The 17,245-nt window shown below is 41.7% G+C and overlaps 2 protein-coding genes and 1 pseudogene across 2 annotated transcripts; 1 reads left to right on the forward strand and 2 right to left on the reverse strand.

Annotated features, from left to right (window-relative positions):
* Window positions 1-1,431: 1,431 nt before the first annotated feature.
* On the reverse strand, window positions 1,432-2,676 carry LOC102718460 (brain acid soluble protein 1). The gene is made up of 2 exons (XM_015837352.2): window positions 2,111-2,676; window positions 1,432-2,018 (listed from the first exon to the last, which is right to left on the reverse strand). The coding sequence occupies exons 1-2, from the start codon at window positions 2,574-2,576 to the stop codon at window positions 1,570-1,572; spliced, it is 915 nt and encodes a 304-aa protein (XP_015692838.2). The 5' UTR covers window positions 2,577-2,676; the 3' UTR covers window positions 1,432-1,569.
* A 1,571-nt stretch (window positions 2,677-4,247) lies between these two features.
* LOC102706473 (vesicle-associated protein 2-2-like) lies at window positions 4,248-10,107 on the reverse strand. Its single transcript, XM_006654261.3, has 8 exons — window positions 9,817-10,107; window positions 7,719-7,789; window positions 7,149-7,230; window positions 6,601-6,716; window positions 5,859-6,527; window positions 5,499-5,561; window positions 5,341-5,418; window positions 4,248-4,672 (listed from the first exon to the last, which is right to left on the reverse strand). The coding sequence occupies exons 1-8, from the start codon at window positions 9,875-9,877 to the stop codon at window positions 4,562-4,564; spliced, it is 1,251 nt and encodes a 416-aa protein (XP_006654324.2). The 5' UTR covers window positions 9,878-10,107; the 3' UTR covers window positions 4,248-4,561.
* A 1,031-nt stretch (window positions 10,108-11,138) lies between these two features.
* Window positions 11,139-12,417, forward strand: LOC102718743 (annotated as a pseudogene).
* The last annotated feature ends 4,828 nt before the right edge of the window (window positions 12,418-17,245 follow it).

The following is a 17,245-nucleotide window of genomic DNA, read 5'->3' on the forward strand; positions in this document are numbered from 1 at the left end:
CAGGCAATCAAGACAGAAGTTTCTGCCTACACTGTCTTGTTTGCTTTCTTGCTCAGCTAAGCAGAGCCCCATTTCAGATGGACACTGATGAATTCCTGCGAGATAAACAATCTGCATCTGAACTGGAGCTTCATTAGAATCCAAAGGGAGAAGCCAAAAAGAACTAAAGGGGTGCAGGAAGGCGGTTTCTATTGTTTGGAAATAGTACAGCTTTGGATTTATTTGCTGTTAATATCATGTTAATTAGCAGTACAAACACCTAAGCTGGGTACTGTTTGGGAGTACTACCCATCGACCAACCATACATTGAAGATCATGGGGGCATCATTAGGCATTCCATTAGCAGTTGGTGGTGCATAAAGTGGTGAGCTAACTATCTTGTCAAGGCTAAGTTTGGATGATTGGAAACGCAGCAATTTTACAAGATTTGGAAATCGGCGATAGGGTAAGACATAATTTAAGTCGCTTGGAAAATTTTGACTGATTTAAACACTATAGTCTTGGACTTTTTTTTTTGGGTGTGCGCTTGATATTACCATGCTAGGTCTTCAGTTGACCAATGCTACAGCTTTGCTTTAGTTGGTTCATGCTTAACACAGAAGATAATTATGGGTTCCTACTGTACCCATCCCATTTTCAGAGAAAGAGAGAGGTCAACGTGATAATGTGTTCTTTAATCAAAGTCTCATTAGCATTCTAATGGTCGCTTACTCGCTTAGTTTGTACGCATAAACCATACCTTTTGCACTTGAAGCAAGGACGTGGTTCGATTTTAGTCCAAAAGAAGGCCGAAACTGAAGCGTAAATCATTGGAGAGTCGAAATACGTGGGCCATATGTCGAGCCGAAATAACGGCCCAACCTGTTGGGCCGTCAAAATTTTCCGTAGCCCAAAAACAACGGCCTACGTACGAGCAGCCGTATTTGGCCCACGTGTACTATTTTCGGCTTAATTTTCGCTCTTGTAAAATCAGCTCTGGGCCCACTTACCGCATCTATGGGCCTAAATTAGGCCTGCTAGACAAAGTCGGTGGACTGGGCCTGATTTTGTCCATTTTCTGGAGCTAGCTGGTATAATTTTCCGACAATATTAGGCCCATTAAGCGTAGTCAGTCCATGGGCCAATTTATCTATATTGGCTAGAATTAGGCCCATTTAGTTGAGCAATTTGGGCCCTCTTAGGCAGGCCGCAAACCAAATTCCAATAATGATTGGGCCGAAGTGCGGCCCATTTAGCGTGTTGCACGTAATTGGCAGGCCCTGGGCTGATTTCGTAAATCCGCAACTTTTGGCCCATTTCGGACGAGCTTAGGGCTTAATTACAAGCGGCCCGTTTAGCCTACCGATGGCCCAGCTAAAGAAGATCGCCGGCACGGCGGAGCCGGACGGCGACATCGCCGGCGTACGGGCGTCACATGAATGCATGGTGGTGTGCTTCGATCACGAAAAGATGGAGGAGCACGTCGATTGATTATATATCTCACATGGATCTCCCGGATTGATTCCAGGTGGTTGCATGGATGATTGATGGATGGGGGTATGGTTACATGTCTCTTTGATCTCCTTCGTTTTAGTTGGCCGGTGATGGTTCGCTTGGCGGCGCCGCTGCCGCAACGGCGGCGGTTTTGTCGTCGACGGCCTCGTTCTTGTCTGTCTCCAGTGGCGACGACTCCGAGACAGCATCGGCGGTTTTCTCGTCGGCGGCGTCCTTCTTCTCTGTGTCCGACGGCGACGACTCTGAGACAGCACCATCGGCGGTTTTCTCCTCGACGGCGTCCTTCTTCTCTGTCTCCGATGGCGACGACTCCGAGACAGCAGCGGTGGTTTGTTCGTCGACGGCGTCCATCTTCTCTATGTCCGACGGCGACGATTCCGAGACAACAGTATCGGCGGTTTTCTCGTCGGCGGCGTCCTTCTTCTCTGTCTCCGACGGCGAGGCGGCCACCTCCTCTACCTTGTGCTCGTCGTCGTTGACGTCGACAGGTTTGGCCTCCGTGGTGTTCTGCTCTTTGGATTCCACTGCAATTAAATGGGCACGAACAGTAGGTTCATTTCTGTGTGAATTACATGGAAGAATTGATAGCACAAGATCCCAAATGAAGTTCCATTACCATGGTGAGTTGCCGGAGCTGGAGACGACGGCGTCGCCTCCTCCTCGGCTTTGGTCTCCTCCTCGAGAACAAGGACCTCCTTGGTCTCGTCGGTCTTAATAGGCGCCTGCGCCTCCACCGCCGTCGCTTCATCGGCCATGGTGGACTCGGGCAGCTGCTCCTCCTCCTCCTCCTTCTTAGGCTGCTCCGCCGTCGCCGTCGCCATCGCCTCGGTCACCGGGAGAGTGGCAGCGAAGATGGTGACATCCTTCTTGACCACCACCGCCGCCGCCGCCGCCTCCGAAACGGCGGCGGGCTTCTCAGCCGACGTCACCTCGGCGTCCTTCTTCACGACGACGGAGGAGGTGCCGTCGGAGGACGACGACGACGACGAGGGGTGGCTGGCGGAGACGGAGGACTTCCTCCGGAGGAGCTTGCCAGCGGTGTTGCCGGTGGCCACGTCCTCCTTGGAGCCACCGCAACCCATTGCCGGCCGGCCGGCGAGGAGGTGGGGAGAGGGAGAGCGGAGGAGGAGGAGGAGAGGAATCGTCGGAGCTTGAAGGGTTCGGAGGCAACGAGAGGCCGAGGCGGTAGGCGCGATTTTATAGTAGCTCATCTAGCTAGGCTAGGCGTCGTGGCGTGGCTTACGTGGCCACGTGCGTGCGTGCGTTGAAAAGTCAGCCTCCACCCGCGAAAAACACCACGGCCACGACAAGTTTGGGAAGCCACGAACAAGCTAAAATCAAACCAAAGATAGAGGCTGCCCCTCTGTCAGGTTTGGAGCTAAAGGCAACTATGGTTAAATTTATAGACGTGCCATTATAATTTTGTAAAGTTAGAGATATTGTTATCACAATGATATGTGGAACCCGTATGAGTTAATGATATGTGGGTCATGATGTCATATCACCAATTTTACAGAATTATAATAGTATCATCGTAATTTTCCCATAAATTTGGGCAATCATCCATGAAATCAGGTGTAGTCTAAGGGAACTGTTTTGATCTGATGATCTCTCAAGGAGATATGTTCCCATTGTTTGTCTGAAAAATCATTTAAATGATTATGAAAAATTCTTGAAAAAATTGACAATACTCGTACAACATACATGAAGTATACCGCTCCAATAGGTAATTATCGTTTGGCTTTTTTTCTGCCTTTTAAGAAAAAAAAGTAAAATGTATATTTGTAATCGAAAAATAGTTTATAAATAAAACTTGTATATATGTGTTTTTAACGATCTAAAAGTTGCCTAAAAGTAAACTACAATGAAAAGGCCCAAAAAAATCAACTCAAGATTTAATTTTGAAAACTTAAATTTTGTTTTATAGCATAAATAAAAGCTAAAGGATGAGACCAATAGAATTTTAGGTGTAAACTCAACTCACAAGTTATGATATACCAGTAATATATCTGTGCAATGCAACATACCCACTGTGCTTATAATAGGTTGCACGTGTCCATAAAACGGTTCTTTAAATAAGCCACTTGATTTCTGCTTTTAACATTTTTAAGTAGTACAAAAATAAACAATTTCAGCTGATACTGTTTACATCCGAATGTGTTATTTTTCTCTCAATGTGTAGGTCCAATTGGAACTAATATATGTGGTGGAGCAATAAATGTTACTGTACACTATATTGTCCAAAATATTTGAAATTTTCCACAACTATTTGCATTTGATTCAGGAATGAACGGAATTCTATTGAGATTAGAATCCCATTCCCATAGTTTAATTACTCTCTCCGTCTCCGTCCTTAAACATTATTATTTTTTTATACATATTTAATTATTGTCTTATTTAAATTCTTTTGTAAAATAGGTAAAGCTATATATATGCATAAAAGTATATTTAACAATAAATAAAATAATATAAATATAATTAATAATTATGTAAATTTTTTAAATAAAACGAATAGTTAAATGTGTATAAAAAAGTAAACGACTTTTTAAATAGGAACGGAGAGATTATATTCGTATCGTCTAGCAACTCGTCGGCTCGTTGCCCTTGGGCTCTGATTTTCTGCTTCAGAAACACCGCCGGCCGGCACAAACGCCGGCCACCGGCCGCCGGACTTTAGCTTATTTTCTGCCAATGGCCGGCATGAGGCCAGGCAATTGGAGAGCAAATTAAGACTGATGGCAAAATGCGCCAACTATTGACAAAGATTAACCAAACCATGAACAACCAACCTCCTGGCTTGTCTCCATCGACAAGGGCAGAAATACTTTATAAGAGGTTCTGTACAGCTAAAAAAATTATGTACTCCGATTTAATTGGTTAATCAAACTAGTAAGTGCACAACTGAACTAATGGTGTGACGATCATCACGTGACACGAGTTCATCCATCCCTGATCTGAGTGCCAAAAGGCTTACGGTACCTGCCTTCTTTATGTTCCGACTCCAGCTGCTGTGAGAAAGCTCAGTACGCACTCCCCGGTGCTTCGTCACCGCACCAATCAATCAGAGTCATAGGTGCAACAGGTAACCGAGTGACACGCCAAGAATCGCCATGTAGCCCACAAACAGCAAAGGGAAACCGGCTTGGCTCCGTGAAGCGCCCTTCCTTGTCAACAAAACCTAACCCAGAAAAAAAGAAGAGCGGTTACAGAACATAACACGAGATGGTACATGAACATGTATGATTTTACAGAGCATTCGCAGCTGATGGTATTGCCAAATAGTTGCAAGAACCTGTGCATTCTCAACGCTAATCCAGTTTAAGAGATGGCACCTTGTGTTATCGTTCAAAATTAATAAGATGAACTTTCTATGGAAATAGGAATATTGTCATTTGGTGTTATTTTGACTTGGTACTCCGACCTACATATGAGTTGTTTTGCTCCAGGTGGATGTGACATGGATCAAATGGCCAAATAAAAGTAAAATCTATTGCAGAAAGTCAAAAGATGAATACATAGAGCTTATAATAATTCTTTCAGGCTTCAGTTATCATGTACATAGACAACGGAGAGCATATAATGGAGAATAGGCGTTAATGATAATGCAGTACTGCACTTTAACACCCTTATCTTTTCGCTTATGCTTATAAGCCAAGTTTTCAATTTTCAACCTTAAATTTGGAATTGTTTTTGAGACTCTATTGCTGTAATTTATTTTTCAGCTTTAGCTTTTAGATCACTAAAAACACATATATAAAAGTTTTATTCACAAATTATTTTTCGTTTATAAATATGTCATTTCACTTTTTCCATTAAAAAGCCAAAAGATAACCTCATAAATCTCACCATTTCTTGCTTTAACTTGTCTCGTTCCCTGATGGTAGTTCTGGTTTCCTCCTTAAGTTTAATTATCACACTTTCAGCCTACATACAAAAGAAAAAAACAATGACGCAAAGATTCAGAAAGTGACTTCAGAATTATTTCAATAATCACTCAAGATTACCTCTTCTAGTTTTACTTCAAGGTTACTGAGTTTTGCCACTAGATTCTGAACATCATCAGTTACCTGGTATGAGTAATGAACAGAATCAGGTAGCAGACAGCAGTAAATAAGTCAGAACCATTGAATGTAAACAAAGTGATGATATTCATTAATTATTCCCAGTCAATACAAAGATAAAATGCACTTTGGAGGGAAGTATTCTATAATAAGTTTTAGAAAATTATACTTGATAGTTACATAAGAATAGATGGGTTTTTGAATTTGTAGAGTAATATGCTAATGTCACTAATAAAAAATTGGTTTCCAAAGCTAAAATAGAGGCAGCAGAACACACAAAATACTTCAGAATGGGCAACTTACGTGATGAAGATTCTTTGCATTGACAAGTCTACCGCTTAAAGTGCCATGTTCTTCTGGGGCAGAAGTATCTTTCAATGTTTCAGGCCATTCATTCGAGGCCACATTTGTTTCTGTTGACGAAAAATGAGATTCTACAGAAACAGCAGATGTTTCTTTTAAATGGTGAGCAATGTCTGCTGAAATAGATGGAACTTCTTTTGATGTTGCCAGAATACTTGTCTGTTTTATGGGAAAGGGAATTTCATTCGGAGTAGCTGGATTTTCTCTCAGAGGGGGGAAGTTTATTTTCAGGGAATGAGGAACTTCATTCACTGATAACAAGCTTTCAGCAGGGGTTTCTTTCCAATAGTGGGCACCTTCTGCTGAAATAACTGGAACTTCTTTTGATGGGGACAGAATAGTTGTATGTTTTACAGGGAAGGGGATCTCATTCAAAGTGGCTGGATCTTCTCTCAGAGGGGGAAAGCTTGTTTTCAGGGAATGGGAAACTTCATCCATCATATTAGGTACTTCATTCACAATATTTAGTGTCTCTTTTGCCACAGGAACCTCAACTCCTGACATGGCACTGGGGACTTCAGCAAGGAATTGCTGTTCAAGCTGAGTTGCACTGACAAGGACAACTCTCAGCTTATTCTCCTCAATATATCTTCCTGTTTCTTTGGAGAACTGCAAAGAGGGATCAGGAAGGTTTATATATCATACAAGCCAAACATAAATTGCTGCATACTTAATTACTTACAAAAGCAGGAGAAATGTCTTCATCAGCTGTACCGAAAGGAACAGCTGTGGTCTGCACAAGAAACTTGTCTTTTATTTGCAGATCTGGTGGAGCAGTCATTTGTGCTTGCATAATAACTATATTTAGTTAAATGACAAAGTTAATAACCATAAATTCAAAGTATAATTATATCTAAAAGGTCTAATTAAACAGACAGGAGAACAACATAAATGCAGTGTTTGTTTCTTGCCTCCCACAAAAATAAGATGGTGTCCATCGGATGAAAAATGCAAGTAATAAAGCACCCAGTGAAAATATATTTTAAATTCAGTGAAAATAAACAAGTAATAAATGCTACAAGAGTCATATTATCATCAGCTGACAGCAGATTTCGTGCAGAAGAGAAATAGATGCTAACTTAAACTAATGATTTCACCAAAGGGGTAGCAATTTGCATTGTATGTTTCATCGCGCCAATTAGAAAAATAAACACATTACTTGCACGACATTATAAATCATAAAGTTCCTAAATCATCATTTTGACCATTACAGTAGAAGCCTACACTTACCTGTAAAAGCACATGTTGCCCTTGGAAGAATAACTCCTACATTTGGTCGAACACAATATCTTTTTGGTGAAGTTGTTTTGACCTAGCAAAACGTTGGTATCAAGATTAGAGTTTGCACTTACCAAGATGCTTAATCGACAGTAAAATATAAATGATTTCATCTTCACATATCAATTCATTAATAGAGAAACAGATGATCATAGGTACTACCTCCGTTCCAAACTATAAGCATTTATAGGATTCAAATTTTGCACCACAATATAAGCATTTGTGTCTGATTTCCATGATTCTAATCATTTCAATGATTGTTAAGCAAATCAGGTGCTTCTAAAGGGAATCTAATCCATTCAAAATTCAACAAATGACAAAAGAGTGACTAGAAGTGAATCTTTTGATGTAACCTTAGAATTTGCTAAACAACCTTTAAATGCTTATATTTTGGAACAGAGGGAGTATATGAGATAACTATGTGTGAAAGCTAGACCACACATGTCCATCAAATAAGCACTGCCAACATGAGAAAAATCGAGAGCATAAAAACTTGAAAGTAGCTTAAGATCGCATACCAACCTTGAATGCAACATATTCCTCTGATCTGTTCACTAGATAGACAGAACATGAACTTTTCTTCTTCACCTCAACTGACAACAAAAAAACACAGCATATAAATATATATATATATATATATATATCTTCGAAAATGGTACAAGAGTTCATCTAGAGGGTTATAAAGAATTAGAAAATGTAGTATATATCAGGTCATATGAAAACCAAGTTCATATTAACCTGTCAAGAGAGTAACAAACCAACAAAACAACATAGTTCTAGAAGACAAGCAAATGCATGTGGTAAGAATATTCATTGCAACACTGTTAGCTTAACAACTATTGCCATTAGTCAAATCTTTGGGCAGGTAAAATATTCTGCCACACACTTCAACTTCTCAAGGGTAAACCAATGCAGTATGTATAAGAGAACTAATTAAAATGACAAGATGCCAATGACCTCAAAGCAACCAACAAGGAGGAACTGTAGTATAAGCCAATCGACAAAGTGACTATTTTAGGATTTACCCATGCTCATGTAACCATTTATTCACCACTACATATGGGGCGAGATAATGGTAGAGTATCGAATAATTGATTATAATCAGAACAGTGGTAAGGTAAAGGTCATATATGGAGTGAAACAATTCCATCATAGAGCATGGATTGTCACAATTTAGCTTGGAAACAGAAGTCTACCATACATTTTAGGCTGTAGCTAATAGCTTGGCATTGATTTGTGTGTTTCTACTTTCTAAACGTGAGGGATCTTTATTATTATCATTATTGCCATTATTTGAGCCAATTACAACCATATTCATAATTTTATATAAAAGCAACACTGCTCCTATTGATAAGTGCTAAGGCTGCTAACCTAGTGAGAAAGGAAAACCAAATGACCAATTAAGTTCATAACCTCACCATTAGTTTGGACATAGAATAGCCTCAAATCTATTACAGAGGCATGCATACAAGGCGATTCGTATCCATCAAACATGTCACCACCATGATGGTGGCACCATCTTTTCTCACGGCCAGAAGGCATCTACATAAATCCTATCTAGCATGATAAAACATTATCACCAGTAAATGCTGTTTTGCTTATAATCTAGAAATAGACTAGATCAGTTCCATTTTGTCACTGGTCCCCACAAGGGCACTACCTAGTGACCAGTGCGTCCGTGAATGTGATGTGATTGAACATATGCGATCAAGTAAGGTTACTCCTAACTGGCTAACCATGCATGTGCAACCACATTGTCCTGTTTGACCAACTGTGTGCAGTCTAAGGCAGAGAGCAAGCATATTGAGAAACAATAAAGCATGCTCTAGTACTACTCTCTAATAGTCTCATAACAAGGCTGCCGGTGAAAAAACAAGGAACGGATTCACAAAGACATCATTGCAACCAATTCACCAATCGCCGCACAACCGATAAACAGATCTGCCGCATGCCCCGTGCCAAACATGACAACCAATCACAGTGCAGGAACTACCTCATCGCAAGTGACAACCACCAAACAATCCACCACCACAACTACTACCACCAACAGAAAGGGCTAAATCTCCTCTCAAAAAAAACTCAAATGACGAAAGTAGACCCTAAACAAATCCGTGCTGCAAGTATCATGTCACAAAAATGTTAAAGGCTAATAAACTTTTTGTGCATAAGTAACGCAGCTACAAGTGAATACAACTATATTTTTTTTACCATTTTTTACCAAGAAAGAGGAAAAGAGGATGCGATACAAATTATTTCCTGAGTACTAACTGGTCCCTGAAACTTAGCAATCGTTGATACAACGTCGGTTCGACATTTACAAAACGAATAGATTGACAGTGCGAACTTCATCCAGATTGTAATCATATAACCAAACTGATCCCTCAAATAAAAACTCACGAGCGCCTCAAAAACCCCAAATCCAACCCAAGCGTGGAAAAAAAACCCACAGATCACTCGGCGAATCCAAATCGAAGCGATGCAATACGATCGGATACGCGGCCGCAGACCGCGACCTCGAGCGGGCAAGCACCAGTGATTCGAACCACACCGCTCGTCCGCTGAAGAGTGGTGCGGGAGTAGCACAGGGGGGGAGAGTAGGAGTAACGCGAGGGACGCGTACATTCGAACCGGATCTCTCCGGGGTGGATCGCGACGAGGCCGGAGTCCTCGCTGCCCATCATCGCCCGCCGCCGTTCGCCCCGACGAGGCCGCGCCCTCCGCCTCACTCCCTCACTCACTCACTCACCGGTGGGCGGCTGGTCGGAGTCGGCGGGAGCATGTCCAGCCTGCTCGTGCTCGTATGTCTCTCTCGCCGCCCGCTGGTCTGGTGGTTGGAGGAAGCGACGGCTACGGCGACGGCGACGGCGGCCGAAGAGAAAGGGTGGAGACTGGAAGGCGACGGGTTAACGGAAGTCGGGATGGGGACGTGCGCCCCGCCCCAGACGAAAACAAAACTCTCCGAGGGTTTCGGCCGCGGCATGCCCCGAGATAGTGGCGTGCGTTTTTCCGTAGGTACGGTTTTTGGGGACGCGAAGCGGCCAGAAGGGACAGCGAGTGTGGGGATGACTGAGGGCCCACTTTCCAGTGAGAGATAGGAGCTGTTTGTAAATGCCAGGGGTACGCGGTATGATCTCGGCAGAATCGGGGTCACGTTTGTTTGGGCCCTGCTCGTCCATTCGCACTCAGAGAATCTCAGATATTTAAAATTGATAAAACTGAATTTAAGAAATTGAGATAGAAAATATATCTTCAACAGGTTACCAAATATATTCTTATTGTTTACTCATGCCTAAAATTAGCTCACTTTTATTCTAAATTTAGGGCACGAATATGTGTTTCTAATATAAGTATTCATTTTAGAGCTTTGTTGGAGGAGTGTGTAATTTTTACGACTAATATTTTTTTAGATGAACCCAATATAATTTTTTAGAAAATAAAATATTTGCATTCTCTCGAATATGCTATAAGATGCTCTAAGGGTGTGTGATTTTTAATACTGAAGGTTAAATAGATGGACAATTGTAGGATAATTATTCGTATATTCATATGGTATAAATGAATTAATTAATTGTTATAAAATTGAAAAGTAAATTTAAAATAGTTTATTTAAATTATACCTATTTTATTTTTGGAAAATCATATCGTTAGCTACTTTGAAAACAGTTGCTGATATGTAAATTTTGACGTGTCACCGAGTAGCCTATTCTTCATTCGGTTCCATAATAAGTGCGTTGTTTGGGATAAAATAAGTATGTTGTTTAGGATAAACCTAAAATCAAATTTGACTAAATTTGACTAAATTGCTTTTAAAATTATGTACTTTTTAAAGCACGAAGACTATATGTATTGGTTAACCTTGAATTTTACTTTAATAAAATAATATGTTTATGGATGTATTTTATATATATTGTAGTAGAAAATAGTGATCAATATTTTAAGGTCATGTCCTTATCCACCGACAAGTATTACAGAAGCGGAAGGGGTATATTACACAATTAGTTTTCCAAAAATTGATGCCATGGACAGCTCGCTGTTCAATAATAGTTCATATACTGGAAAGATATGTGGCTTTGCCATGCGGAACTACGGATGAACCAGTTTTTTTTAACGATTATAATTTATGTACTATTATGAATTATTTTAAATGAACAGATAGCGCGGTCTTGTGACAACCAATTTAGTTTGGGCAAGTCTAATTTCTCCATAATATTTTTTATTATATAAATCTAGGTAAGATATCTTTGTCATTATGGCATGTCTTCAGACCAAGGATATTTAACTATTTGACACTATTAAAATTGACAACTGCTTAAATACCACTATTAGATTTGTCCTTGCATTTTTGCCATCGGAGAGAATACTCTTTTTAAGTTTTTGCCTCTTTTGCCTACGTGGCACGACACGTCTTCTGTCCAGCGTGGCGACGCTTGTGCAGCCCACCCGTCAGACAGTGATCGATGGCCAGCAGAGACGTCGGCAGAGTTGTTGCCGGCGGCGGCCGTGGGGAAGTACGCGGCGGAGATCCGCGACCCGTGGCGGCTGGTGCGGGTGTGGCTCGGCACGTTCGACACCGCCGAGGAAGCCGCCAAGGTGTACGACTTGGCCGCCATCCAGCTTCACGGCGCCGACGCCACCGCCAACTTCAACCAGTCCGGGGACGCCGCCGACCTCGAGGTCCCTCCCGAGGTCGCCGTGCGCGTTCCGCAGCCGCCGGGTGTGTCAAAGAACGCCTCCCGGGCGACCTCCACAACCTCCGTCGTCCGCTCCTTCCCTCCGTCCGCCGAGGCCACCACCGTCGAGACGACAAACAAGAAGAAGTCGTCGCTGCCTCCCGTCGTGCGCGAGACAGACGAGTCGAGCGAAGTCTTCGGCTGCTCTTTCTCCGATGACGGCGGCTTCGCCGGCGAGCTCCCACCTCTCTACACCGACTTCGACCTCCTCGTCGACTTCCCGGAGCCCCCGCTGGACTTCTTGTCCAACCTCCCAGTGGAGCCCTTCTCCCTGGCTCCCATCTCCGGCAACAATGGCTCGCTGGACTTCCACCTCGACGACGACGACGACGACGCCCCATCGCCGGCGGCGGCGGCACAAGTGGACGACTTCTTCCAAGACATCACCGACCTGTTCCAGATCGACCCGCTCCCCGTCGTCTAGTGCAGCAACAACACCAACTGTAAAACACCAGATTAGGCGACTAATCCGGCCAATTTTGTTTAGCGATGAGAGAGTCAAAAAAATAAAGAGAGAGCGATGAGAATATGAGATCGTGTTGTAATGGTTCTGTTAAACCATCGAATTAAGTTTATCGGTAATTATAGCAAATGCTAGTATTGACCGTTCGTTCGTTAATAACAACTCGTTTATCTTCTTCTTAATGTGTTTGTTTTTTTCTGTCGCGGGTGTTTCGTGATGAAACGACGATCCTAGGGCCGAGGGGGAGACCTAACACGCGGGCGGCGCCCGGCAATGTCTGACGGGTAGGCTCCACAAGGTTCGCCATGCTGGACAGAAGACGTGTCGTGCCACGTAGATGAAAGAGGCAAAAACTTAAAAGAGTATTCTCTCCGGTGATAAAAATATAAGAACACGTGCCACGTAGACGAAAGAGGCAAAAACTTAAAGAGTATTCTCTCCGGTGATAAAAATATAAGAGCAAATCTAATAATGGCATTTGAAGAGTTGCCAATTCTAACAATGGCAAATAGTTAAATATCCTCTTCAGACCATCTCCTCCCCTAGTTTTTGTCATTTGGGCTCATTTTTATAAACAAATATTATTTGTTGCGTGAGATGTGATTATGTGATTATACTAGTGCCGTAATAAAAATTCATGTTATGTCATGAGATAGGCGCTAGGGGTATATTTGTTCTTTTATATGTCTAGTTTGTGATAAAACAAAATGAGTTAAAACCATTCAAAGTACCATTTTGTCTGAGCCTCTCTTTTAAGAGTTCTATTTTGGCGAAACTACTCTTTTAAGAGTATCATTTTGGTGAAGCTCATAATGGGGATAGTATTTTTGCGAAGCCCACTCAATTGATCACTATAATGGCAAATAACTCTCCTCGGGCGGACTTAAATCCCCTATTAAATTTGATCTTAGACGTGTGTTTTGCATCGTAACATCTCAGCAATAAACATTCGGCATTTAGGATAATCATTATTCATTAAACAAAGTTATAGATTGTAACCATATAGTTTAAAAATAAAAGGAAATATTGATAGACTTTTCTCGAATGTACCAGTTTTATAGTTTTAAACCGTAACCAATAAAAACCTTGCGTATTTCAAAATTGCTTTGCAATTTAAGGGCAAGTACAGCGCCTAGACAACAGCTGTCTCCACGCTATCACCAAGACAAAAATTGCTTGCATGCACAACATTGAATGAAGGAAGAGAGAGCTGTGGTCGGTTCGTTTGGCGACGGTAGTGGCACGTGCTCCCACGCATAAAGTATCTATGTATTAGAGAACTTATTGACAATTAGATAGATAATGGTTGTCTAAACTGTTATACAATATGTTTATTTTACTGACTTTATGTGCTAAATAGACGACTGTAGTCTGAATTGTTAGATATGCCCTAATGGATGGTTAGAGTGAGTTGAGATTATTCTGCCACGGAAAACTATACAAGCCATTAACATATAATAATTAAATATTAACTATTTATAAACTCAAAATGGATATATTCATTTTCTAAAAGAAACTAAAGTAATATAGTTATCGCTCATCTCGGAACAACAATTACAGTGGTGTATTTCATGTGTCATATTTAGTTAAGAGTTAATCGTATCAATAGTACTTTTAGAATGAATTTTACCATATCTCTTTAGTTCTAGTTATTTTTCTCCTCACTTTTTAATCACCGTATCCGTATTTATTCTCATCCTCGTTTTCTCTCCTTATTAATGAAAAGTAATTTTTAACCACGTGTTCAGTTCATCTTTGACAAATAACACTAATCCTCATCATTTAGCTTATGATTATACCTATATGCTAAACTTTGAGTTTTCAATCTTAAATTTGAAGTTGACTTTAGGAGTTTTTTTCAAATACATTTTATTATTGATCATTTTTCAAAAAAAAATCATTATAAGCATAAACATGTATATAAAAATTTTGTTAATAAAATATTTTTCATTTACGAATATGTCGTTTGGTTTTCTTCTAAAAATGCTAAACAATAACCTCCTATGACTTTTTTAAGAAACGGGTCAGTACTCGACAATTTGAGATGTCGATCGCTATCACAAATCACGCGGCAACACAGCTAAAGTGCCCCGTATATCTTTTGCTCGCTAGAATGCCAGCCGCGTCACGCACTCGTGGCCGGTCATCTTTCTACCAGGGAAAACAAAGCAACTTTTCCCTGAAGGTGATAGACACTTTCTGTGTAGATCGCCTGACGACGATGACGATGGATATTGGATTGATGGCCGACTTCCATCGCGTTGACTGTTGACCCCCCCCCCCCGGGGACCGTGCGCGACGAGCGATTGAGCAATTGTTTATTTCGCAAAAACATCAAATTGAATTTTCGACACATATTTAAATTACTAAACGTAGTCTAATTATAAAACGTATTTCAGATTTCGTTTGGAAACGACCAGACGGATTTTGAGTCTAATGAATTCATTATTAGCTTATGTTGGTTACTGTAGTACTTATGACTAATCACGTACTAATTAGGCTTGTATTACTTATTGTACTCGTTTTTTAGGCTTATTGTACTCGTTTTTTAGGCTTGTAGCAAGTTTACTAGTATAGTAAGTTGTCGGCTATAAAAATTACTACACCGTCTATAATCAATCTAGTTATAGTCAATCTCTTAACAGCCTTTTGACACAAAGACCCTATGGTATATAATGACAATTTGTGTTATGATGCACACCATGATCATTAAGAGTGAGCGGAACAAAGATGATGACTTCAACTAGGTCAAGAGGATCGTGTAGTGTTGAGGAAAGAGGATTACCAACATTAGGGTTGGCAACAGGGCAGGTCAGGATTAGGTTGGGCAAAAACAACCACTACCCTGATCATGATTTTCTTCCCCGGCCCCAGCCCAAAAAATGAAATTAGGGCTAATTTCTTCCCTGGCGCCCCACAAGAAACTGTGCAGAGAGGGGAGGTGGATGACTCACCATCGTCGGAGAGGACAACGACACTAGCTGCCGCGCAGTCCCTCTATCCCGCTGGAATGTCGTCCCGCCCCATCGGGCCGCCGTGCCACACCGCCCCACTGCCGCCAGAAAAGTGAGGGATAGAGAGTAGAGTTTGATCCATATTTAAATGGGCTTTTTAGTCTTATTAAGCCATAACTTGCTAGTTTTAAAGTTTATAATATCTTCTTGGGTCCTCGTGGGGAACCCGTGGGTACATACTCTCCCTCGACCCTAGCCCTGACCCAATCCAGGCCCTAAACCCAAATCCCCACGGGCCAAAATGCTCCCCGCCCTCATCGCCGTAGGGGCAGGACCCGGCCCACGGAGAAAATTGTCATCCCTAACCAACCGTGTAAGCAACTTGTACTGGAAGATTTTATAAAGATACACCCAGTAAATTGAAGACCGGCGGTCCGGCACGTGCGAGCAACTTTGAGATGATATTATATGGAGTATTGATGGGCTCTTCATGGTACTTAATAGTTTGTTTCACTGTATTTTTATGAACTATGTGATATATTAAGCATTTGCTTGTAGGACATATTATTTTTATGTTTTAAGTCTTGAGTTTTAATTTAAATTGTGAATTTTGGTATGGTTGAAATTCATACACTAGAAATACTTATGTTCCAATTACTATCGTATTAAAAGTAATCCGTTATAAAAATACAAGAGCAAAAGAAATAGGTGCTGTTGCTAGAGTAAGTGCATTTTTGGAGTATGAGATAATTAGAACCAAGCCCGTTTTACGTTTAGAGTAAGTTCAATAGTACAACCAACTACTAGCTCTAATTTGTCTATAGTCAATCTAATAGCCAATTTATATAATAGATACCTGCAAAACATATACTACACTGTTAATACTTGGTCTCACCTGTTATACATGTACTGCGTATTGGAGTCCGTACTGTAGTCGACTATAAATCTGTAGCTCACTGCTCTTCTTTTTCCTAAATTATTTCTTTAAAATATGTTTATAACTAGCTTATATTTTACTATTGTACCTGCTGACATGCACAGTAGGTGATATCCCTTTTGCGTTTCAGACCTTGTCAAGTATGAGCTCTTAGCTCCCATCGCATCATTTTTAGAAGAAAAAACGAAAACACGTTTTTTAAACAAAAAAAAATTGTAGGTAAAAATTTTATATACGTGTTCATGGTGACTCAAAAGAGAAAGTTATAAAAAACATGATGAAAATACTATAAAATCAAGTCTAAAATTAATTCTAAAATTTAAATTTTGGAGCCCTTCATGTTTTGTATTGCAGCCTTCAAATTTTTCTGAATTTACTTATAAGTCCAATATTTTACGTCAAGGACCCTGTAAATCAGAAACCATCACCCCCAAAACGCCCCACTGATCCCACTCCTTCGGCGGTGCCGCCATCCTCCGTCGCCTCTCCCCATCCCGCCGCCGCCGCCATGTCCGCTGCGAGCTTCTCCGCCTCCCCACCTTGGAGCTCGAGCTGGCCGGGGTCTAGTCATCGTCTTGCTGTCGACGGCGGCGACATCCTCCTCAGCAGCAGCGACGTGGATCGGGCGACGGCCTCGGCGTCGGCGCGGTGGCAGAGACCGAGCCACGGCGGCCGTGCCTCTCCTCCTCCTTTGCCAGCGAGCGCACAAATCGAGGCCGGCGAGTGCAAGCAAATCCCTCGAATCTCCCCGCTTTCCCCCTCCCCTCCTTTTCTCTCTCCCCTCTCCCAACCTAGCCTGAAATCCGGATGCTGCTCGGATAGTTTTGCGCAGTTTCCTCGATTTCTCGTAGAGATTCTCTGACCGCGTTGAGGAAAAAAAAAAGGAAAGTACTCTATTGTATACAGCAAAAGAGACGCTGACATGTGGGCCCGGCGCCTTTGACTTCCCCGCTCGGCGATGACAC

The sequence above is a fragment of the Oryza brachyantha genome, chromosome 5 (genome assembly GCF_000231095.2).
Source record: "Oryza brachyantha chromosome 5, ObraRS2, whole genome shotgun sequence".
In the NCBI taxonomy this organism is placed as follows: Eukaryota; Viridiplantae; Streptophyta; class Magnoliopsida; order Poales; family Poaceae; genus Oryza; species Oryza brachyantha.

Bases quoted from the DNA above. Each gene is read 5' to 3' on its own strand.
- LOC102718460 (XM_015837352.2), bottom strand. From the start codon at position 2,576: ATGGGTTGCGGTGGCTCCAAGGAGGACGTGGCCACCGGCAACACCGCT. The intron at 2,019-2,110 runs GTAATGGAACTT...ATTTAATTGCAG, and splicing joins AGCTCCGGCAACTCACCATG to TGGAATCCAAAGAGCAGAAC.
- LOC102706473 (XM_006654261.3), bottom strand. From the start codon at position 9,877: ATGATGGGCAGCGAGGACTCCGGCCTCGTCGCGATCCACCCCGGAGAG. The intron at 6,717-7,148 runs GTAAGTGTAGGC...AACTAAATATAG, and splicing joins GGCAACATGTGCTTTTACAG to TTATTATGCAAGCACAAATG. The intron at 6,528-6,600 runs GTAAGTAATTAA...CCCTCTTTGCAG, and splicing joins AAGACATTTCTCCTGCTTTT to TTCTCCAAAGAAACAGGAAG.